This window comes from Typopeltis vanoorti, chromosome 17 (genome assembly GCF_054136105.1).
Source record: "Typopeltis vanoorti isolate ZY-2024b chromosome 17, IOZ_Tvanoo_1.0, whole genome shotgun sequence".
Classification (NCBI taxonomy): domain Eukaryota; kingdom Metazoa; phylum Arthropoda; class Arachnida; order Uropygi; family Thelyphonidae; genus Typopeltis; species Typopeltis vanoorti.
Genome location: NC_143565.1, coordinates 78355168 through 78380791, shown reverse-complemented (window position 1 = coordinate 78380791; position 25624 = coordinate 78355168). Strand labels below are relative to the sequence as shown.

The 25624-nt window shown below is 34.3% G+C and overlaps 1 protein-coding gene across 6 annotated transcripts in view; it reads left to right on the top strand.

Moving 5' to 3' along the window:
- Khc-73 (Kinesin heavy chain 73) overlaps positions 1 to 25624 on the top strand; it is an 842240-nt gene that overhangs the window by 459000 nt on the left and 357616 nt on the right. For 4 of the 6 annotated variants that reach the window (XM_090407553.1, XM_090407552.1, XM_090407550.1 and 1 more), the window contains exon 19: positions 11499 to 11543. The exons of the other annotated variants lie outside the window; for them this stretch is intronic. In XM_090407553.1, coding sequence (XP_090263679.1) covers positions 11499 to 11543 — 45 coding nt within the window. The remainder of the gene's footprint in view (positions 1 to 11498; positions 11544 to 25624) is intronic. 6 annotated transcript variants of the gene reach the window in all.

The window sequence follows — 25624 nt, the reverse complement described above, 5'->3', positions numbered from 1 at the left end:
CCCTGCAGGTTCCCCCCCCCCCACACACACACACACAGAGAGAGAGGAAGTCCTCATTTTATGAAGGGATTAGGTTCCCAACCCACTGCTCATAACATGAATCTTTGTAAATTGAGTTCAGATTATAATGTATTTAAACAATATTAGTTTCTTCGTATGAATGGCTTCCACGAATGACTCTTTTCCATTACCATCTTTATTTCTTTCATTAAACAAGAATTTTGCCTTCCATGATTACTGCTTGAATTACAGGCATGTTGTTTTGATTCATATCATTCATCTACAGCTTTAAAATGTTTTCCATTGTTCACATACTCCACTCCTTTAGTATAATGTTCTTGATGCTTTTCCATTAAAAATTCCTGCCATATGAATACTTTATCTTCTCTGCATTAGTTACTATTATTGAAACTCTAGAAGGCATTAATTTAGATGCTTTACACGTGCATCATAATGATTCTCATCTGATTTGATTCAGCAAATCACTTCCATTTTTAATTTAATAGTAAGTGATTTTCTGCTTTTTTTTTAGCTAAGGAAGATATTAAATTGGCTCTACATTAGGATGACATTTTTAATTTATTGTTTAAATACTAATATTAGTAAAACTTTCACTATTTTTTTTAGCAGTCTTTGCAATGTGGTTCATGGTGGACAACAACATAAACCATTTTATAATCTTTACTCACAATGCTATAGAATATAAAACAAAAGACAAGCGTGAAAACTGCCACCATGATGCATGTATGTTTTGGATTTTTTGCTGTTGATTTTGAAATATTTGTTAATTTCAATCTTCATAAATAGAGGAAATGTAAAATGCCTCTCTCTCTCTCTCTCTCTCTCTCTGTGTGTGTGTGCGTGCGCTGCATGTATAGGGGACAGAAATGTGCATGATTATCTCACGTTCTCGTAACTGCATCATGTACTCAGAATCTCACTCAAGTAAATCAAACAAAATATGAATATTTCTTAAATTTACATAATAACACAAGGAAAGGAGTGAATAATATTTATTTAAAAGCCACATTTTTCGACCTGAAAATTACATTTTGTCATCAGTGGCAACAGGTAGTTGAATACATAATGGAATGTGAACAATGGACTAATTTGAAACAGTGAGCCACATGATGTATACAAAAAACACGTGAAGGAAAACAGAGAAAATATTGTATTATTACTTATTAATTAACTGTATTTTCTTTGATAGTGAGGCAGTCATTCTGATTCAAGCCAGGCAATGAAGTAAGGCTTCAACACTTTCTTTAAATAAATGTTTGAACTTCAACAGTGATGGATTCAGCGCATTTCATAGCATATTGTGGTCTGTATCTATTTCATGTTGTGCAAAGTCACATTTCTCAGATTTCTTGTTGATTATATGAGACTGGTCATTGCTAGTGTCCTCATATTTCCACAAATTCCTAGCCTTAAAACTCAAGAAGAAACACACAAAAGTTTTTTCACTTTCTGTTTTTTTTTGTTTTTTTTTTCTCTGGAAGTTTACAAAAGGCTATTGGCCATTCAAGAAAAACCTGAAATCTGCATTGCTTCAATGCCACTGACCTCCTGTAGGACGATAGAGGATATCTATCATGAGATTGCTGTCTTCCATGAATCAGTTGCTCCTACTTCTTCAACAAAATTTTCTGTCAGAATAAATTTCTGGAATCCTGGCAAACAGGATTCAAAATTGCATCAAATTATTTTTCAGCACACAATCTGACCTTGATAAATATAATTCAACATTAGATCATATAATCTGATTGTGAGCCTTCTTCCTCCGATGTCAGCACTTAGTATTTGTTTTCTTCATCATCATCATCATCAAATTCCTGACATGTACCCTCAAGGAGGGAGGGGGGGGGGGACTGGATATGATAGTACTACATGAAAAATTTACATCATTACTAACTTCCTATCTACAATTTTCCTCCAAATCAGTCTATTACTTTTCAAGACTCCAATATTATCATTATCAGATCTTAATATTTCTATCGTCTAAGGCACATTGTACCGTATCAATCCACCTATAACTTGGTCTTCCTCTGGGTTGTTTTCCTGCCAACCTGGCAGAGAACACTTGTTTTGCTAATCTTTCCTCGCCCATTCTGTTTAAGTGACCATACTACCTGAGATTAGCTCTGCTAATGCATTCCTGGATATTGACAATGTCAATTTCTTTCCTAATATCATCGTTTTTAATCTGATATTGCCATTGATGCCATCTGTTCACGTCTCTAATCTTTCTCAGGACTCTCATATCTGCAGTCTCTAGTATTTGGTCAAGTGTTTTACTTCCGACCCAGCTCTCAGATCCATAAGTTAAAACTGGTTTGAACACTGTCTTGTATACAGCTAATTTAGTTTTCCGACTAATTTCTCTCTTACTCCATATGAATTTATTCAGTTGACATCCTACCATACCAGCTTTGTTGATTCTGTTGTCTATTTCTATATTTAATTTACCATCTTCACTAAAAATCTTGCATAAGAAGCTGAAATGTTTTACTTGTTCCACAGGTTCCCCGTTCACAACACAGTTGACAGTTTCAACAATTCTACCTATTTTCATTGTCTTTGTCTTTTTAATACTATCTATTACAACAGTTATTCAATTTAGTCAAGGAATTTTGCAAACTTGTAGCGGATTTATTCAGAAGTATAACATCGTCCGCATAAAGCAAAGAACTGACATTAACATCTCCAATTCTGATATCATGTTTAATACCACTTTCCTTCATAATGTGATCCATATAGATAATGAATAACAGAGGGGGATAATGTACATCCTTGTCTCACACCAGATTTAACATTAAACCATCTTCCTGTACATCCGTCAATTCTAACTGCCGACTTACAACTCAAATAAAGACTCAGTGTTGCTTGATATAATGCCCCCATATAACTGTAACATATTGAATAGCCCCTCTCTTGGCACCTTGTCATATGCCTTTTCTAGATTGACAAAACTTAAATACAAATCTTTGTTATATTCCCATGCTTTCTTGACTATTTGTCGTAAAGTGAAGATCTGATCCTGACAGCCTCTATTTGGCCTGAATCCAGCTTGTTCTTCACCAAGCTTTTCTTCCACAATTCTTCTCAACCATTTCTCAATATACTTGCATAGATCTTGCCAGGAACACTCATTAGGGAAATACCTCTGTAATTCTCACATTCAGTTTAATTTTCTTTTTATATACGTGGCACTATTAGAGCTCTACTCCAATCATCAGGAATTTGTCCCTCTGTTCAGGACTTCTAACTATCCAGTGCAGCCACTGTAAGACTTTTATACAACCATACTTCAGCATTTCTGGTTGAATATCATCTACTCCTGCTGCCTTTCCACATTTCAAGCCTTTGATGGCTTTTTCTACTTCAAGTATGAATATGTATTCCTGACTGTATGCCTGTTGAGTGTTTTTTACCACTGTGCTGTCATCACTGCTTGTTTCATTTAGCAGTTTTTCAAAGTAATTACTCCATACTTCAAGGATATCTTTTTCTCCCGTTTTCATGTCACCTTTATCATCTCTAATTCCTTTTATAGCACTCTTTCTTCCATTCTTAAGCTTCTTCAACAACCTCCAGAATATTTTGCCACCTTCTTGATATTTATTTTCTATATTCTTGCCAAAGTCCTCCCATAACTTTTGTTTAGCTAGTTTTACACAGTGTTTAGCATTCTTGCATTTGTCTCTATATTCTCTAAGAGCAAAAGCTGACTTATTTGACAGGAACTTTGGTATGCTTTCTTCTTTTCCTTCACTGCCTCTTTAACTTCCTGTGTCCACCAGGGAGTTCTGATTTTTTTTATCCTTACAGACAACCTGACCACATGCCTCTCTGGCAGAATCAATCAATGTTTTCTTCAGAGTTTGCCACTGAATCTCCACGGTTTGATTCCTGTTCTCAAACTCTTTCATTTTTTCTTCAATAATCTTTGTGTATTTTAGTCTACAGCTCACATCTGAGAGCTGCTCAACTTTTATTTGCTTTAAAACTTTCTTACATGTTATTCTTTTCAATATGAAATTCAATTTTATCCTGCTCAAGACTAAATAGTGATCGCTTCCAATTTCAAATCCTCTGTACACTCTGGTATCCTGCACCAGGGAGAGAACATCACTATCAACAATAACATAGTCAATGAGACTTTTCTTATTCCTTGCCTCTTCTCTTCATGTGAATTCGTGCACATTTTTATGTTGGAACATGGTGTTAGTAATAAGCAGTCCATGTCCTAAGCAGAAATCCAACAGGTATTTGCCATTATTATTAGCTTTGTTCTTTTCTCCAAATTTTCCCCAAATATTTGTTTTCTTTGACATGGAAAATGTGCATCACACTACTTGAAGGTTTGATATGTTTAAGTAGTTACACAACCTTCGTCTCAGAGGCTGCCTCCCTCTCTTTACCAAAAACTTTATATTCAACCAAATATTTTTTATTATTATTATGATTTATTAAATCGTAATAATAATAATAAAAGACCTCGATGGAGTTAAAGGTTCATTGTAAGAGGTACACACTGTTACACACAAAGTTCTGAAACCATTCTTTAAACTCATTCAGTGTATCTGCATTCACCCTAATGTCAAGTCGTGTATTCTACTTACCACTCATTCTCCATAGAAAGAACTTGCTCCATATGTCCCTGCTCACACCCTCCTTATACAGCTTCCAGTGATGTCCCATTAATATACCCCTTCTCCCATTCTGTGAAAAAATTCTTACACATTAATCCAGTAAGAACTCCTTTACCAACTTAAATGGCTTAATCACATTCTGTCACTTCCTCCTATTTATAAGTCTTTGCAAACAGCACTACCGTAATTTGCCTTCATATTCCATAACCCTAAGACCAAGGGTCTAGTCTTATCTGGCCCCCTCCCAGTATATCCTGCTTGCCATGAAAACCAACCAAATCTCTGCACAATAATCCATATGAGGACTTGATTAAGGCCTTATACAATGGAACTAGAACCTCATTATTTCTGCATGTTAGTCCTCTGCATTATTGCCATCATCTGATATGATAACTTCACAATTTGAGCAGTATGCCCTCTGAACTTCAGATCCTTGTTCACCACTACTTCAAGGACTCTTGTCTCCTCAATTTCTGCCAGAATTTCCCCACCAAGTGTATACTTTGCATTATAAATTGTTCATTTCTGCCAGAATTTCCCCACCAAGTGTATACTTTGCATTATAAATTGTTCCCTACTAAATTTCAGAACCTTACACTTTGCAACATTGAACTGACAGTTCAATGCTATTGCCCACTCATACAGCCTATTCAAGTCCTTCTGTAAGGTCACAACATCTGCTTGATTCCTCACTACTCCCACCAGTTTTGCATCAGCTTCAAAGAGTTGTATATCACCATTGAAATCCATCCCAATATCATTAATATACAAATTAAATAAAAATGGTCCCATAACAGTTGCCTATTTATCTCAATAATCTATCATTCCAATCTCATCTGCCTTGTGTTGTGGCATTCTATCAAAAGCATTTGCAAAATCTAAGTATACCACTGTATATGTATTTCCCTTGTCCAATACATTCGTTACTTGTTATAATACATGAGCAATTTGGCAAAACATGACCCCCGTTTAACAAACCCATGCTGACAAGCACAAAGAATACAACTGTTATCAACCACTTTTGTATCCTATTTCTCACCATCCTTTCCTGTACATTAACTATAATCCAGATGTACAGATTGGTCTATAATTTATAGCCTTACCCTTATCACCATCTTTGTGAAGTTTAACAGTTTTACCTTCTTTCCACTCCTTTGGGACTTGTGCTGTTGCAAGACTCTTGTTAAACACATAGACCAAGGCTGATACTAACTCCTTGGAATATTTTTCTTAAAACAAGTGGTGATGTGTCATGAAAGCTTGTTGCCTTATTAACATCTAGCTTACTTAACTCCTCACTTTTATGTCTTCTCTAATTAAAGTCTATACACTTGAGCTTCTGATTTCACTCTGAGGATCAAACACCCTGATGAACTGGTCACTGAATACCTCTTCCATGCCCAGTTGGGATAACCCTTTATCTCACCCCATTCTTCTTTTTTAGGTGAAGTTCTACAAGGTTCTGTTTTTAAGTATCACATTATTTGCATTCAAGCTCAGTAACAGAATAACTTATTCCTGCTGTAAGTAATGCCATTGGTGTATGATTTTACATTTCTTCAGTATGACGGGTCATATATATATATATATATATATATAGAGAGAGAGAGAGAGAGAGAGAGATGGAGAGTTGCAAGCCACTGATTATCTTTTACACTGATCACTTGCAAATAGGTTCAGGAAACTGTTTAGACATATAGCTACTGAAATGTAGTCTTCATTCTTCCAGTTGCAACAGAGGCAAAATTTTTGAGCTTCATATTCAACAAGAAAAAATGAACATTTTTACCATGTTTACATCAGTTGTGAGATAAGTGCTGCAAAATCATTAACTTTCTTTGCACTCTGTCTTCAATCTCTTGAGGTGGAAGAGGATGCAAAGGTTGGACAGATGTTCTTTGATCTGTGTATATTGAGCTTTTATCAGATCAATATTTGATTATGGATCTCCAGTTTACATTTCTACCAAAGACAATGCATTGGTGGTTGGATCCTATCTACCATCAGGCAGTTAGAATTACAACATGATAATTTTAAAATTTGTTTATAGTGTTTATGTGGAAGCAGAGAGACTTGTGATGTCAGTATCTGTCATTACTGTTTGCCACTAAAACAAAATCCTTGCCAGAGCATCTGACATCACCAAGTGTTTTTTTGCCCACAGTGGGAAAAAATTGTACATGGCAGTCTGATAGACATTGTTTTGGTTTACAAATTAAATTTACATGTATCCTTTTATTTTCGGGTTTACTTAATTAACATTTTTACATTGATACTTTTAGTTAAATTAATAAATGTACTTTTATATATGTGTGTGTGTGTGTGTGTATACACACACACACACACACACACACACACACACACACACACACACACACACACACACACACACACACACACACACATATATATATACACACACACACACATATATTGTTTTTTTTTAAAACCAGCCTGTAACTTTCCCCATTGCTGGGGTAAAGTCCTCTCCCATTGTGGGAGGGTAGGGTCTGCTTCTCCCATTGTGACCCAACTCCATCTTGGGAGAGTGTTTATTCACTTCTATGAATGAATGTATGAAGGTGGAACAATCACAAACATCCATGCCTAGGCAGGATTTGAATCTGCAGCCTCCTGGCTGGAGAGCAGATATGCTAACCACTAAGCCAACCAGAGCATACTTTTATAGTATTAAGCACTAAAACTGAAACTGAAAGAGAGATATGTCCAGTCAGTATTATTATTATTATGTGACACCTCCAGGGAGGGAGGGCACCTACTCTACAGCTCTGTCTCCACCACTCAATCCACCAATCACAACTACACCAACACCACCACTAGTGTTTTCACAGACAATCACAAACATCCATGCCCATGGCAGAATTCGGAGCTGTTGCCTTTTGGCTGGAGAACGGATACACTAACCACTTGGCCAACCAGGCTGGCAATTGCCAACCAGTATTGGCAACTAAAGTTTGCATAGAAGTATTACTTGAATTTTTCTGTAACTGAGCAGAATATGGAATAAGATGTCAACATGGAATGTGCTCTTGTTAAGCATCAGTTGTTTTCTTTGGAAATTTTCTTTGAGAATTTGCTACTTAAAGGAGGAAAAAAAGCCTTGTGGGTGTTCTTTCATATATGGCCAGGGCATAAAATATAAAACAAAGCAAAAAAAAAGTGGAAATACTTTGATTATTTCCTATTTTAGTTTGAAAGCGAGTAGTGTGTATTGTATAGAAGTGGGAGAGAGAGAGAGAGTAAAAAACAAAGAATGATAGTTACTTTGATTTAAAGATAAATTATTGGTATCCAGCAAATTTCTCTAAAAACATCAGTATGGTTTAAAATATGACTTTATGCTTAAATTTATCATTTCATGCTGCTATTATTTCTACCTAACTAGAATTGCTCGGTCTTCTCCTTTTTCTTTATTGTTTATGATCTTATTTTCTTTAATGATTCTTACTTATTCTGTTTATTTATTTATTTTATATATTTTTTGACTTATGCTTATATATCTTTTTGTTGTCATAATCTGACTGATAATGTTTTTTGCTCTTTTCATTATTGCATGAAAAAATAACTTTCTAATTTTATTTTCATCATACTAACATTTCCTTTTACTCTTTTAAAAAAAAATGAGCAGTACCAAATTCATGTTGATTTAACATATTCTAATTTGAAGCTTGAAGGTTGCTTTTTTATTTTGAAATGTTTATTTATTTTATATATATATATATATTTTTTTTTTTTAAAAGGAGTGTTATATGAGCAACTCACATACAGGGTAGAATACAAAATTTAATAATAAAAGGATTTCCCTAATTTAGCATAAAACTAAAGTAAGTACTTGTATTACTTATTCCATATATTAAATTTGACATATTTTTCTTTGGCAAATGAAAATAAAATAAAAAGGTAGCAGACTAAATCAAGTAGCCATACCTGAAAACTGTATAAGGAGGATGTGAGCAAAAACTAGTGATTATAAGGTTGTTTGCATGGAGTGGAATGCATTGCCTGAATGTGTGTGTCAGTACAGATGCATTGAATCAGTTAAAAAGGTACAGTTGGATGGTTTTTGTGTGTGATATTGTGTACATCCAACAATGAGTCTCTGACTCCATTGAGATCAGATTTTAATAATAATAATAATAAAATTTTAATTAGAAATAAACAGTTACTTTCTAGTCTTATGAGTTAGTTATACAGGGGGCAGCTCAAATTCCATTGATCTTTGCTATTATATATTTCTACCAAAAATTGGAATTATTGATGTTTCAAACATCCCTTCAATTACTTTTAGAAAAGTTAAACTTTTCTTTTTTCCATTCCAGTAATGATAATTCTCACTGTTTTTCTTTTTATTTCTTTTTTTTTATTTTTTTATTTTACTTTGAAATTTCTAAAATGCTTGATATATCTAAGTTCAGCAAGTAACCTGCTTGATCACTGAAATCAGTTTTGGCAGGGAGAGTCTATGTGCTTTATATTGTCTCTGAACTCTATAGTTCATGCTTATGGTTAAAAACTATGTGCACTTCCTTATAATAGGTAGATCAGGTTTATACGATAGCATAATCAATATTTCACACATAATGAGTTGGAAAAAAGCTAAAATAAATCACATAATGTTGCTTCTGCCTCAAGTAACTATTTTAAGAATCTGGTTTTAGTGTGTTATGGGAAAATACCTGAAGTACTGAGAAATTGATTGTCTTGTGTGTGTGTGTGTGTGTGTGTGTGTGTGTGTGTGTGTGTGTGTGTGTGTATAAAGATAAGCCAAAATTTGAAAAGTTTTTTTTTCTCTTCATTGTTTTGCAACATCCAATAATGTGTTTGCCTTCATGAGACAAATGCATTGTTGTGTTATGTCTTGAGGCATCAGAATTGAAGGAGAACCAGCTTACCAGTCAGAGTATATATATATATAGCTCTGACTAGAATCATTTTCAGTCACGGGGATCTCAGTTAACTAGTTATAATAGGAAATTATTTTGCTGGCCTTATTTGAGGACTGGATACTTGAGTGATTACTGTTTAAGTGTTAATTTAATGATCCTGTCTTTTATTCTGCATAAACAGATTTATAATGATTTTGTTTATTTGTGCTTGTACATATAATTCTAAAGATGCATATATTATATCAGTAGACCTTAGAAGAAATTGCTGTTAAAAGCTGTTTGTCTGCTATTACGTATTGGCTAATTACCTAATGTTTGCTCAGATCCATAATCAGTTAGTTCATTTAAAGGAACTGTGAAGCTTGAGAGGATTATTAGTAATATTGCTGATGTTTTAAGTCTTAAAGAGGATTTAAATAAGCTGGATTGGTGGACAAATGAATGGGGGATATCAGTTTAATTCAATTAAATGTAAGGTTCTTGAAATTCGAGATCCACAGATGGGATGCTTCATACTCACTTGGTGGATTTATGCTGGAAGAAGTGGAGGAAGCAAGGGATGATAAAGTGATTACTGATACCAATTTGATGTTCAGAGGACATGTTGCAAAGGTTGTGAAGACATCTTAGAGAATTGCTGCAATATTGAGGAGGACATTGACCATTAGAGATAAAAGGGTGATAGTCCCATTGTATAAATTTTTGTATAAATACCACATCCAGATTTCCATGCTCAGATCTGAGTATCCTTGGAGAAGGTGCATAGACTGATTTTTTTTAAAAAAAAAATGATACCAGAACTGCTTACATTCTTCATTATGAGGATAGACTGAAGGCATGTACACGGCAAAGTTTGGTGAATAGAAGAAAAAAGTGGGAATATGATTGAGACATTTAAGCTATTGAAAGTTATTATTGGATTAGGATTGTTATTATTGGATTGGATTGGGGAAATTTTTCATGAAGAAGGACAAGGAACCATCCCTAGAAGTTTTAAAAGCAAGTAGTGAATAAAAGAGTAAGAAGTAAGTTTTCTGCATTGAGAGTGGTAGGAGCATGCCAGAGAGGGTGGTGAAAGAGCAGACAGATGAGTTTAAGGATTGGTATGATACACTTGGTATTAACTAGTGTTGATCTCCCACAATGAGTCTTGTGACTCCATGGAGGTCAAGAAAATTATAATAATAATAAACAGAAGATTAAATTTTTGAGCCTGACTCATTTTGAAGAAGCACATCAACTGTCTGATGACACACAACACATTACTGACGTATTTCTGCTAAAAATGTCAGTCCATCTTATGGATTTTTAACTTATATGAAAAAAAAAAAAGCATTTTTAAGCATTTTTTAGAATTAAAATTAAAAATAGCTATGTAGATTAAGTAATTCTTTTTCATCTTAATATCCTATACACTATTATGGTTAATGGAATTGCATGATATATGCCACTGTAAAATGGATAGATGCAGAATTTCTTAATAGTAGGACTAGTATTTCTTGAGATATAAGCTGAAAATGTATATGGTTAAATTACTGTCAAGGATAAAAATTTTGAATGAATAAACTGCATGCAACAGGAGGAGACTTTCATAATGGAAGCAGGTTGAATTTTGGGTAAAAATGTTCATTTATATATGATAAGCATTAAGATTAAATATATGCCCATATTCATTCTTCTTCTTCTTTTTTTTTTTTTTTTGCTTAAATTTACAGCTATTTAAGCAACTTTTGTAGCTTCAGTATTTCTTGAATATAGATAACAAAAATCAATATTGTGTGTCTGATGGTGAATATGCACTTTTCATCCATTACAAAATTAGAATTAGCATGAACTTTGATACTGCTCTCAATTTCTGCATTTAGAACTGCTGAATGTAATGACAAGTGCAACCATATTTGTCTAAACTCATTTGAGGACTTGTTTATCTTTAAAGGTGGAGCATGTTACCTATGAATTTATTTCCTTTATATTTTGAAAGGTGAGCGACAAGTACACTTTGATATTGAAACTGATTTCATATCACACAGTCATATTCATCTGTGTACTGAAATACTTTAAAATTTTAATGACAAAAAAATATATTATTTTGCCTTATATCTTAACTTTTAATATATTCACACTTATCTTATTATTTTTGTAGAAAGTGAAATTTTCAGAATGAAGTATGTGTATCATATATACAAATTTGTAAATGACTATTTTTACATGTAGTGTAATGTTTTTACTTATCGTTATTTGTTATATATATTGTTTTCTACCTCTCTATCTTATATCTTAATATCTTGTCTATCATATATAACCTGGGTTGACTCCTAGGGATATTTTCTCTTCAGAAACTAGCAAATTTATATTTTAACTGTGCCAGCCAGCTTCCTATAACAAGAATATAATTCAGGCTCAGGGAAATGTTCCTAGGTTTTAGGCATATATGTTAATCTAAATTCACATGCGAGTATATAGATCTCGGTTCCTTGCAGTCATGACCTAAGATCTAATCTCTATTATATAATTTTCTAAACTCTTTCCCGCTATTTGGTTCGAATTTTATAAGTGGTAGGTTGACACCTCGAATTAAGGCAAGACTCAGTTTCAAGTAACAAAACATGTTAAAAAAAACAGGTACACAAAATCTTGTATTAAATTATCAAAACTTCTGCATTGCTAGCTAAGTGAATGTCTTATGCTTATCTATACAAACTGTTCAATACTAATCTGACTTTCTCATATAAACTGACATGCAAAATCATGTAATACAAATGGATAATTTAAACAATGTTACACTCAAGTTAAGTTCCTTCATTCACATTTTACTTTAGATAGACACTTCTCAAATCATTTCTCTCTTAGTTAAGTTTACTCAGTCAACAAAGGGTTTCACTAATTCAATCATATACACGTTAGAGATTTATGATATACAATTCTTTGTCTAATAGAATTGGCTGTATTAGTTACTCTATCCTATCAAAGTTCTCTAAAATGTCCTCAGTCTTGCTTTGTCAAGACACAAATTCTACTTTCAAACAATTTCAAGATATAAAACAAAAGAATCTTTACTTTACTTTACCAAGTCCTTCCGAAGGTCTATTAGCTGCCACGTGTTTCTCAGGTCATCCTTCGTCTTGTGACTGAGTTGTTCTGTTCTCTGCTACTGGACACAAATCAAGAAATGGCTTTTGCTATGAGCTTTCTCCGCTCGCTCAGGTGGATCGTTCAGCATTTGGCACCATTCTGCATGAGCTGTTGATTCTCGTACGGATCTCCGCAGAATACCTCTCAGCGCAGGTCATGAATACGGCCGGCTGTCATCGACATAGCACCCTCGGCTTGTCCTATCTCCGATCGCTCGTCGAGAGTCCTCGATCTCCAAAATCTCCGAAGAAAACAGGAAAAAAAACCTGAGCTTGGTGCGTATTGCCTTAAATACTTTTTCTCAGTGCCCTCTTTTCTGTATTCTTTTTCGCACAATCCACAGTCTACATCGCCCTTAGGTTGATCCCTTTGCTTTCCCTCCTTGCTATTAGGTGTTGTTTTCGAGGAAAAGCACTTACGTCAGCCTTCCCCGTAAGCTACAGCCTTTGATGTTACGACAGGTACTTGCAGCTTAGATGTGACCGTTGATCCTATTGGTCATTTCTTACCTAGCGACTTACGATTTTATGATAGTTTGATAATACATGAATTAATCTATTATTCCTTTATATGAAATGCTAATCTGACATTATTCTTGATTTTTAGCTTTCCGTTTTACAATAAATAAATTCTAATATATTACTCATACTGATATATACTTTCATATACAACAACTTAGATGTTTCTCACCTTCTGCTGGTAAGCAGGTATTATGCAAATTTCTTTGTTATTTTGTAAAGCTTACATGGTAGATCTTGAATGAATAACTTGTAAATAAGTTCTCCATTCAACATCTAACAGTAGGGAGTATCGTATCAGTAACCATTACCTGCAACTATTTTATCCATTTCAGTCTTTAAACTTGTACAGCTGTAAAACTGAAATGATAATTAAGTTATTATTATAATACAATCTATTTAACACAATCAAGTATAACAATTTCCTGACTTTTTAGGATGTTAAGGCAATTGTTATTCTTGCAGTTTGGTTTATGAATTAGAATTTTAGTACTTTCTTTAAATTGTCTTTCATATTTGTACGTAGATCTGTGTAAAAGCCTTTTGTTTTCCCATTTGATCCTATGGTTTGCATTTTCAATTCCACGCTATGCCAGTCCCAGGATTTGTGCAGTTTGATGAGCCAGATGTGGTCTTGATGGTCAAAAATACATTCATAGACTGATTTTCCTGTTTGACCATAGTATGACAGATTGCATGAACACAGGCCTTGGTATACTTTAGGTAGCATCATTGTTGAGAGTTTGTCTTTTGAAGTATACCAAGTCCCATGTTCATGCAATCTGTCATACTATGGGCAAACAGGAAAATCAGTCTATAAACATAATTTTGAACATCAAGACTACATCTGGCTCATCAAACTGCACAAATCCTGGGCCGGGCATAGCATCGAATTGAAAATGCAAAGCATAGGATCAAATGGGAAAACACAAAGCTTTTACATATACAATTTAATTAATTACCATTTCAGCTGCAGTAGTTTTAACTTAACAAATATGCAACTATTTATAAAGAGGGATTTACATTTGACATATACTGTATTTGGCGGCGTATAAGACGCACTTTTTTTCTTCGAAAATAGGTCTGAAAAACTGGGTCCATCTTATACACCAATATTCAGTTTTTTATTACTTTCATTTCTGGAAATTTTCTCTGTTCCAAGTTACGCAATTTCTTTCTTGCTTCCTTGCGGTGTGTGAGAGTATTCCAGTTGCGTTGAGTTCAGTGGATGCCATGCACTGTTATAGATGATCACAGCTGTGTTCCTGTTTGTTTAAACTTTCCAATTGTTGTCGTGGTTGTTGTGAATGGCGATAAATTTCTGCTGTTAAATTTTCTCTAAATTTATTGGCAAATTATGGCTGAAAAACGTCGGCATTGCTACAATATTGCATGCAAGCTACATGTGATTGCATATGCTAAAAAAAATGGAAACAGGACTGCAGAGAGGCATTTCGGGCTACCCCCAACTGAGAAAATGATAAGAACTTGACGGAATCAGGAAGAGGATCTAAAAAAAAGCAACTCACAATAAATGTAATCTACGAAGTGCAACTGCAAAATGGCCAGTATTTAAGACAGAACTGAATACTTGGATTTTTGACCACAGAAAAGCTTGACTTTCAGTGTCTACAAATTGAATTTCATCGATTTGTCATTAACGCAAGGAAACGAGAAAATTTTGAACTTGTGCAAATAGGAAACATGGACAAGGTTCCGCTGACTTTTGATGTGCCCTTAAATAAAACTGTAGATTCCAAGGGCACAGAAAGTGTTACTGTTAAAACTTCTGGTCACGAAAAAATCCACTACAAGGTTGTTTTATCCTGCTGTGCTGATGGGATAAAATTGCCGCCACTATTGATTTTTAAAAGGAAGACGCTACCCAAAGAAAAAAAACGCTTAAAGGAGTGTTTGTACATGTTCACGCAAAAGGCTGGATGGATGGAGGAGGAATAAAGTTATGGATAGATAAAATTTGGTCTAGGCGCCCTGTAGAACTGTTGAAGAAGCGTGCTCTTTAGTATGGGATCGGTTTCATTCTCACAGAACAGAAGATGTTAAAAATTCAGCTGTAATTCCAGGAGGTCTAACTAGTCAGCTTCAACCTTTATATGTCTGTATTAATAAACCATTTAAGGGATTTATGAAGGGGAAGTAGAACAGCTGGATGCAATCTTCAGATTTTGAGGTCACGCCATCAGGAAGAAGGAAGAGGCCTAGCATTTCTCAAGTTTGTGAGTGGGTCAAAGCTTCATGGGATGCTGCGAAAACTGAGACAGTGGTTAAATCATTTAAGAAGTGTGGCATTTGTGATGCACTGGATGATACAGAGGACAATTTGTTGTATGAGGACTCAGATTCTGATTTAGAAGAGGTTTCAAAGGTTTCTTCATTTAGCTCTGAAGATGAATTTCTGGGTTTTGACGAAGAAGATTAAAAGATGGGACTCTTTTCTAGTTAGATTAGGTTTTTGTTGAAAGTAGACCTACTTATTACTTTATATTTGAATTACCGTAAATTGATTATAATATTCAGTGATAAAGTTTTTTTCCTGAAAAATGTGTACAAAAGGGGGTGCGTCTTATGGGCTGGTGCATCTTATACGCTGGCAAATATGGTATTTTGTACTGTTTTATTGTTCAAATTCCTTACCATTGTTCTTCACTCTCTCACAGATAATGTCTTATGATATGTAAGACAAATTATTATTATTATTATTACGTGACACCTCCAGGGAGTCAGCTGCTAATTCTCAAAAAAGGAATCATCGTGGGAGGGCACACATATTTGCAAAATAAATATTTTTTTTTGTATTGTGGCACACGTGAATATTTTAATTATGGAAACTCTACAGATCTCACTATACAAGGAAGATCATCTAATCCAATTGATCATCATATCTTTACCAATCTATTAATTATCAAATCTGTATATGTAATACATACATGTTATAACTGATTTAAGAAAACAACATAATTATATTATTCATATTTATAAATTTAGGGACACAAAAACACACATGTTGAATAGATTATTTTATTAATTACTAATAAAATAAAACTTGACGTATCGACCCCTGTATCGATGTCATCATCAGAATGATACAAGTGTATAAGGAACCAAGCTACATGCTCTAGCCCTTTATACTGGTAAACTAAATCTACGTAGTTAATTAATCCTTTTCCCTAGCCTGACTTCTAGTGATTTAAAAAAAATATTTATATATACAACTACAATAAACTGCTAAAGTCCTCATTTATTAATATTCTTCTGGATTTTTACAGTTCTGATTGTTATAATATGATTTCCTTCAGTTGCTGTTGAATGTTACAAACACTTCACTAGGTTGTCTTCTTGTAGTGGGATTTTTCTACGGCTAGTTTAGGTTGTTATACAGGTTGTAGATGGGTCCTCCACATTCTTGGAATGGTTAGGCCATCATTTTTGTTGAGATTTGGGTTATGTTTGAGCATTTCACATGACTCTTTAACTTTTCTCTCAAACCAGGTTTTGGTGCGGTGTAGGGACTTGATCTTTTTCCAATCAATTCTGTGGTATGTTTGGAGTGCGTGGTCAGAAAGGCTGTCATTAATGCAAGGAAATGAGAATATTTTGAACTTGCGCAAATAGAAAACATGGACGAGGTTCCACTGACTTGCCTTTCTGACCACACACACTCCAAAGGAAATCATATTATAGCAATCAGAACTGTACAAATCCAGAAGAATATTAATACATGAGGACTTTAGCAGTTTATTGTAGTTGTATTTTTTATACAACTACAATATTTTTTTTTTTATTACTAGAGGTCAGGCTAGGGAAAAGGATTAATTAACTACATAGATTTAGTTTACCGGTATACAGAGCTAGGGCATGTAGCTTGGTTCCTTATATACTTGTATTATCCTTCTGATGACCTCAATACAGGGGTCTAAACGTCAAGTTTTATTTTATCATCATCATCATCAAATTCCTGCCATGTACCCTCAAGGGGTGTACAGGATATGATAGTACTACATGAAAAAAATTACATCATTATTAACTTCCTATCTACAATTTTCCTCCAAATCAGTCTGTTACTTGTCAAGACTCCAACATTATCAGATCTTATATTTCTATCGCCTAAGGCACTTTGTACCATATCAATCCACCTATATCTTGGTCTTCCTCTGGTCGTTTTGCTGCCAACCTGGCAGAGAACACTTGTTTTGCTAATCTTTCTTTGCCCGTTCTGTTTAAGTGGCCATACCACCTGAGATTAGCTCTGCTAACGCATTCCTGGATGTTGACAATGTCAAGTTCTTGCCTAATATCCTCATTTTTAATATGATATTGCCATTGATGCCATCTGTTCATCCCTCTAATCTTTCTCAGGACTCTCATATCTGCAGTCTCTAGTCTTTGGTCAAGTGTTTTACTTCTGACCCAGCTCTCAGATCCATAAGTTAAAATTGGTTTGAACACTGTCTTGTATACAGCCAATTTAGTGTTCTGACTAATTTCTCTCTTATTCCATATGAATTTATTCAATTGACTTCCTACCATACCAGCTTTGCTGATTCTGTTGTCTATTTCTATATTTAATTTACCATCTTCAGTAAAAATCATGCCTAAGTAGCTGAAATGTTTCACTTGTTCCGCAGGTTCTCCATTCACAACACAGTTGACATTTTCAGTGATTCTGCCTATTTTCATTGTCTTTGTCTTTTTATTGCTGACCTTCATACCATACCTATTACAACAGTTATTCAATTTAGTCAGAGAATCTTGCAGACTTGTAGCGGATTTATTTAGAAGTATAACATCATCTGCATAAAGCAAAGAGCTGACATTAACATCTCCAATTTTGATATCATGTTTAATACCACTTTCCTTCATAATGTGATCCATATAGATAATGAATAACAGAGGGGATAATGTACATCCTTGTCTCACACCAGATTTAACATTAAACCATCTTCCTGTGCTTACTTCAATTCTAACTGCTGACCTACAACTCAAATAAAGACTAAGTATTGCTTTATATAATGCCCCATTGACACCATATAACTGTAGCGTATTGAATAGCTTCTCTCTTCGCACCTTGTCATATGCCTTTTCCAGATCTACGAAACTTAAATACAAATCTTTGTTATATTCCCATGATTTCTCAACTATTTGTCGTAAAGTGAAAGCCTCTATTTGGCTTGAATCCGGTTTGTTCTTTACCAAGCTTTTCTTCCACAATCCTTCTCAACTATTTCTCAAGTATACTTGCGTAAATCTTACCAGGAACATTCAGTAGAGAAATACCTCTGTAATTCTCACATTCAGTTTTATTTCCCTTTTTATATACGGTTACAATGAGAGCTCTACTCCAATCATCCACAATCGTTCCTCTGTTTAGGCCTTCTGAACTGTGCAGTGCAGCCACTTTAAGACTTTTATACCTCCATACTTGAGGATTTCTGGTCGAATATCATATACTCCTGCTGCCTTTCCACATTTGAATCCTTTGATGGTTTTTTCTACTTCAAGTATGTATATATATTCCTGACTACAAGCCTGGTCAGTGTTTTTTGCCACTGTGCTGTCAACACTGCTTGTTTCATTTAGCAGTTTTTCAAAGTAATTACTCCATACTTCAAGGATATCTTTTTCTCCTGTTTTCATGTCACCTTTATCATTTCTAACTCCTTTTACAGCACTCTTTCCTCTATTCCTAAGCTTCATCAACAACCTCCAGAATATTTTGCCAACTTCTTCATATTTATTTTCTATATTCTTGCCAAAGTCTTCCCATGACTTTTGTTTAGCTAGTTTTACACAGTGTTTAGCATTCTTGCATTTGTCTCTGTATTCTCTAAGAGCACAAGCTGGCTTATTTGCTAGGAACTTTTGATATGCTTTCTTCTTTTCCTTCACTGCCTCTTTAACTTCCTGTGTCCACCAGGGAGTTCTGATTTTTTTATCCTTGCAGACAACCTGACCACATGCCTCTCTGGCAGAATCAATCAATGTTTTCTTCAGAGTTTGCCACTGAATCTCCAAGGTTTGATTCCTGTTCTCAAACTCTTTCATTTTTTCTTCAATAATCTTTGTGTATTTTAGTCTACAGTTCACATCTGAGAGCTGCTCAACTTTTATTCGCTTTAAAACTTTCTTACATGTTATTCTTTTCAATATGAAATTCAATTTTATCCTGCTCAAGACTAAATAGTGATCACTTCCAATTTCAAATCCTCTGTACACTCTGGTGTCCTGCACCAGGGAGAAAACATCACTGTCAGCAATAACATAGTCAATGAGACTTTTCTTATTCCTTGCCTCTTCTCTCTATGTGAATTTGTGCACATTTTTATGTTGGAACATGGTGTTAGTAATAACCAGTCCATGTCCTGAGCTGAAATCGAACAGATATTTGTCATTATTATTAGCTTTGCTCTTTTCTCCAAATTTTCCCAAAATATTTTTGTATGTCTCACGATCATTTCCTACTCTGCTATTTAGATCCCCAACAAGGACCAACTTTTCCTTTTTCACTGTGTCAGTTGCTTTTTCTAAAGCCTCAAAAAATTCCTCCACTTCTACCTTAGTAGAACCTTCTGTGGGACCATAGGCACAAATAAGTCTCATTGTCCAGTTCCCCATTCTCATATTTTCCCACATTACTCTACTTGAGACTGACTGCCATTCAAGAAGATTAGCCTTGTATTTTGTGTTGAATACTATGACTACTCCTTCTTTTCCTTGATTGGCATTGCCTGAATATAACATTTTGTATTTATTGATCAGAAAGATCTCATCAGTTTTTGTCTTTTTTGTTTCAGTCACCCCTATTATGTTGATCTGGTACTTATCTAATTTCTCAGCTAGCTCCATTTCTTTGCCATTCAGGCTTCTTATGTTGATAGTACCGATCTGTAACTCTGGTGATGTTGAGCTGGGGTTTGTTTTCAGATTTGTTCCAGTAGCTGACTTTTCACTGTTCGCCCTAGTTCTCTGGCAAAAACAATGGGGGCCTTGTTTAACTGGGCGACGCCCGAGCCGGCATGAAATTTTGTCATGTTGTACCATCATTTTTTATTTTGGTTTAACCAATAAGAATACAATTTGGTTGGCTAAATCCCAAATTGCCAGCCCATCCTCGTTCGTTCAGTATCCAAGTAGATACTCATCAGGGTGCACCACGAGAAGGTGAGGATTAGACATTAGGTCAGAAGCCCTGGTCGGTTCTCCGCATTCCTTTAAAGGCTATGTGGAGGTCTCCTCTCAGTTATACAGCTTTGACCCTTAAGCACCCCAGTTTTATTTTATTAGTAATTAATAAAATAATCTATTCAACACGTGTGTTTTTGTGTCCCTAAATTTATAAATTTATAAATTAGAGAATATGGGATTGGATTATAAATTATTGGCATGGATAAGAGGATGGCTAACTGACAGATATCAAAAGGATCAGTCCTTGATCCATTGTTATTCATTCTGCACACTAATGACATTGGAAAGGATTTGAGAAATCCTATATGGCTGTTTGCTGATTATACAAAGATAGGCAGGTTAATCAATAATGCAACTGATATGCAGTACTTGCAGAATGATTTGAATAAGCTGGAATTGTGGGCATGTGAAAAAGACTATCAGTTCTATGTTAGAAATGTAAAGTCATGCACTTTGGAATGAGATTTCCAATGTTATATTATATTAGTGAACTCACTTGTTATATATTATATTATATAAAAGAATATATATTCTTCACTGGCCATATAGCAAAGATTGCAAATATAACTCAGATGATAATTGGAATGCCAAAACGAATCTTGACATGTAGAGATGAGGAAGTCATTTTGCCTCATTAACAAGGCCTTGATATGACTTCACTTGGATTATTGTGCATAAGTTTGGTCTCCTAGTTTCTGTGGTCATTCTGATATAGTGAAGAGAGTGCAAAGGAGAGTGTTAATAATAATATCAGGATTCTGGAATGCTGATTATCAAGACAGATTGAGAATTTATAGACTTCAGACACTAGCAAATGGGAGAAAGAGGGATGATGTGATTGAGACTTACAAATGTTTGAAAGGGTCATATACAGGACTTCAGTAGATGGAATTTTTCATTGTATAGAGGGTGGGGAAAAGACAAGATGACATCCTTGCAGGTTAAGAATGAATGAATGCCATCAAGTGGGGGGGGGACAGAAGAGCTAGATGTTTTTCTTATAGAGTGGTGCATGATAGGATCGGATTGCCATTTATGTGCAAGTAGTATGAATGAAGTAAAATATATTCTTGATGTTCTTCAAGATGAATTTGAGCAGAATGACCAGTCTGTCTATCATGACACAGGCTTCAAGAACAAGGGATTTTATAAACTGCGGGATAAGAGAGATTAGGATATTTTATTTCAAGAGTGATAAATCTGGTTTAGCTAGCCACTTAGTATTATTCCAATGAATTTTATTCATTGGAATAATACTAAGGTTCTACACAAAAGTTATTTTCTTCAGGAAAGATTATATAAAGAAAGCTGTGAAGCACACATTCTCATTCCTAACCTCAACAGAAACAATTGTCTCTAACTTTCTCAACTTTGGGAAGTTATCCTAAATAATATCCCTTACTCATATGTTTCATAAAAATTATAATTAATTATTTAATTTTTATTTTATTCCTTCAATTCTAATAATTCTCGTGGAAAGGCTTAGACGTTGGTTATGCATTTTCACTATATAATTTAAGGAAATTACAACATGCTAGGATATACGTTAAAATAAATTTTAATATACTTCAATATTTCGGCAATGTCACGTTTCCATTTTCAAGAACTTAAGTACAAGACACGTGCACGCAGGCACAACAAAACAGTAAGTGAGGAAGAAGTAGGAAGCTATTATTTTTCCTAAATTCCTGATGGTGCCCTCTAGCGGGCAATGTTGGTATTCTTGGGCGATTGGGCTGAAGGTCTTCTGATGTATGTTTCCCAAATTTGAGGCAGTCTCATGCAGCCAAATTTGTGTAGGTTTGGATTTGTTGTGCCTGCATGTACGTGTCTTGTACTTAAGTTCTTGAAAATGGCATTTTAATATACTTCATTATTTCGTTGCCAAAATATTGAAGTATGTTAAAATTTATTTTAATGTATATCCTAGCACGTTGTAATTTCCTTAAATTATATAGTGAAAAAAAAAAAAAAATCCTTATAATGTAGTTGGAGTTATCTTCCTGCAGTTGATAGTGCATATAATGTTGTATGCATTCAATTTAATTGTTGTTCATTTTTATGTTTATCCCTTCCTATTATGTTGAAAAAGACTATGAAACATAACCAAAAATTCTACGAAAATAAATAATAAATTAATATAAAGTGGCATCTGTGTTTATCAAGGTGCCAAGAGAAAAAAAACTGTTCAAAAACACTACGCATACGGTGTAAATGGGACATTATATCAAGCAATATTTCATCTATATTTGAGTTGTAAGTCAGTAGTTAGAAGTAGAGGAGGTACAGGAAGATGGGATAAATTAAGTATGAGATAAGGATATACATTATTTTTATTATTATTATTATTATTACTATTACTTGACATCTCCAGGGAGTCCAAACACTCATTGAGGGAGGGCACCTACTCTGCAACTGTCTGTCTCCACCACTCAATCCACCAACTAGAACTAAATGCAACTACATTAACACCACCTACCACAACCACCACCACTAGTATTTTCACAGACAATCACAAACATTGCTGTTATGTCGTTGCTTTCTCCTATTTTCTAACCTTTATTATCTCTATAATCGCTATTATCTATTCTGCACTTGTACCTAAGAAATTTCTATCTAGGGTTGTCTCCTTTTCGGATACTGGCAAATTTATATTTTAAGCTGCACCAGCTAGTGACTCTTATTCAGGAAGACTTTCCTAGAATTTTAGGCATATACACATTAATAAACACTCTGTTACGACCATATTGATTTCAGTTAGCAGTCGTGACCTGTAATCTATCTCCAAACACTTTCTATTCCCTCCTGCCTAGGTTCAATTTTTATAAGTGGTAATTTGATCTCGTAATCAGCACAACTCAGGCATAAGTAATAAAACATATTTATTGGGATTTCAAGACATTTACAACTATGATGTATCATATATTCAATGTTCTCAATTCATACTAAATAAATTCATGCTAAGAGAAATCAGTATATGCTAAGTTAATTCAAATCATACTAAGTTAGTTCAGGAAAATACTAAACAAAACTAGATAAGGTAAATAGAACACATTACTAGATAAACTATAATCCTTTTCCACAAATTACTCATTCATTACACATTATACGTTCTGATGACATTCAATTAAATACTTTCTGCAATATCATCTTCACCTATTAAATTCAGTCACACTCATATATGTAATCGCTTCCAGACAATTTTGTTTAATGGAAATTAGCTACTCCAAATAATAATTCTCTCTAAAGTTCTCTAAATTGTCCACATTCTTCTAATACACATGATTTTCTTTCCTTTAACACAACACCGGACAACTCGCCGGTTGCGAGTTGCCCGGTGTTGTACTACCTTACCCTAGTCCTGAAGATATTTTCAGGTGCAAACTTTGTTTGCTCACACTTGGATAAAGGATTAAACTAAATTTATTATTGTCTAACCAAGTGAAAAATAAACTTTCAGGGAAGAGAACTTGTTTGAAAAGGATGGATTGTTGAGAGGGTTATCTGGTATTTTGGTTAATAGATGGACAGTGTATTAGATGATTGTTAATTGCAAATACTTCTGAATCTCTCTTCCATTGCAGTTGGAAAAGAAAAGCCAAGTGAAGAGATGCTGACACAGAAATCCAACAAAGATGACCTTACCATTTTTTTAGCCTATAGAAGAAGAAAGGAGCATGGAAAAACGACTATTACTGATTAAAGAAGGTGGTTGAGTGACATAGGATTAACTGATGTAAATGACAGAAATGTTTATGCTTACTTTATCGGTACTTTATTCTGGCAAAACAGATTTTATATCTAGAAGGACAGGGAAAGTTGAGAGAGAGGAAATTAATGAAACTAATGTATTTAGAATACTAAGTATTCTGGATATCAGCAGGATGGTAAAGCCGAATGAGATTTCACATGCTTTCAATGATATGCTCAGGAGTAGATATTCCCATTAACTTGGTTGTTCAAGAAAGTATCTATACAAAATTAATAACGGAAAAAACTCGTACAAAGATTATTTAATAGTATAATTTTTGCCTGTGTCACAGGCATCTTCAGTTATATATTGTAGTTTTTTCTGTAAAAGATCGTCCGAAGACAAAAGGAGTGGGCCTTTATAACTTATATATAACTTCTTCCTTTCTATCTAATGGTTATAAGAATTGCTTCATTAAAAGAACTTTGAGTAGTTTTAATATGTCTTCCTCTTCAAACCCAGAAGAAATAACACGCATTCCTATCCCATATGTATAAGGCATCAGTGAATGTATAGCAAAAGTTTTAAAACCACTGAATATTTTTGTTGCCTTTCGACCGTTTAGAAAATCTCCACCTTTCTCACTTCTCCTAAGGACAAGCTCCCACATCTTAAACATCCAGGTGTCTACCAGATTCCGTGCTCTTGTGGATTATCTTATTTCGGACAAACGGGAAGATCTGCCTCTATTCAGCTAGAAGAACACCAATCTTATATTGAATACTTTAAACCTGAAAAGTTTGGACTTGCAGAACATGTCATCTTCACTAAACATCTTCACCAAACACAAAAGTCAGTTCCTCATGGAACACCTTAATAAAGAAGCATGTGAAACTGTACTTCATTCTCCTAACTTAAACAGATCCGATGGCTTACGTCTATCCCCTTTATGGGAGATAGTACTTTACAAATCAGCTAATCTTTCCTAAATTTTTATTGTATTTTTTTTAAATTTATTTTTTTTATTTTTTTTATTTTTAGGAAATTTATTGACCTATTTAGTTATCTTACACCAGCTACTTAGGTGGCACTTTTTGGAATTGTCAGTTATTGTTTAATTTGAGCTTAATATGTACTAAAGATGCTTGTCACACACACAGGCGAAAATTATACTATTAAATAATCTTTGTACATGAGTTTTTTCCGTTATTAATTTTGTATCGATTTGTCTACTCATGGTATACCTGTTTTAAAACTTAAGAAAGTATCTTGAATGAAAAGGAGTTCCAAACAAGTGGAAGTAAAACAAGATGGTGTTGACTAATGGTTGTGATAAAATGGAGACATATAGCTGTAGAGTTTGCATTTTTATTATTATTATACTATCACCACCAATGAGTTCAAATGCTCATCATGGTAAGCCACACTAACCATTATTATTATTATTATTATTATTATTATTATTACGGGCAACTCCAGGGAGTCATTAGACTCATCGAGGGAGGCCCCAAATCATTT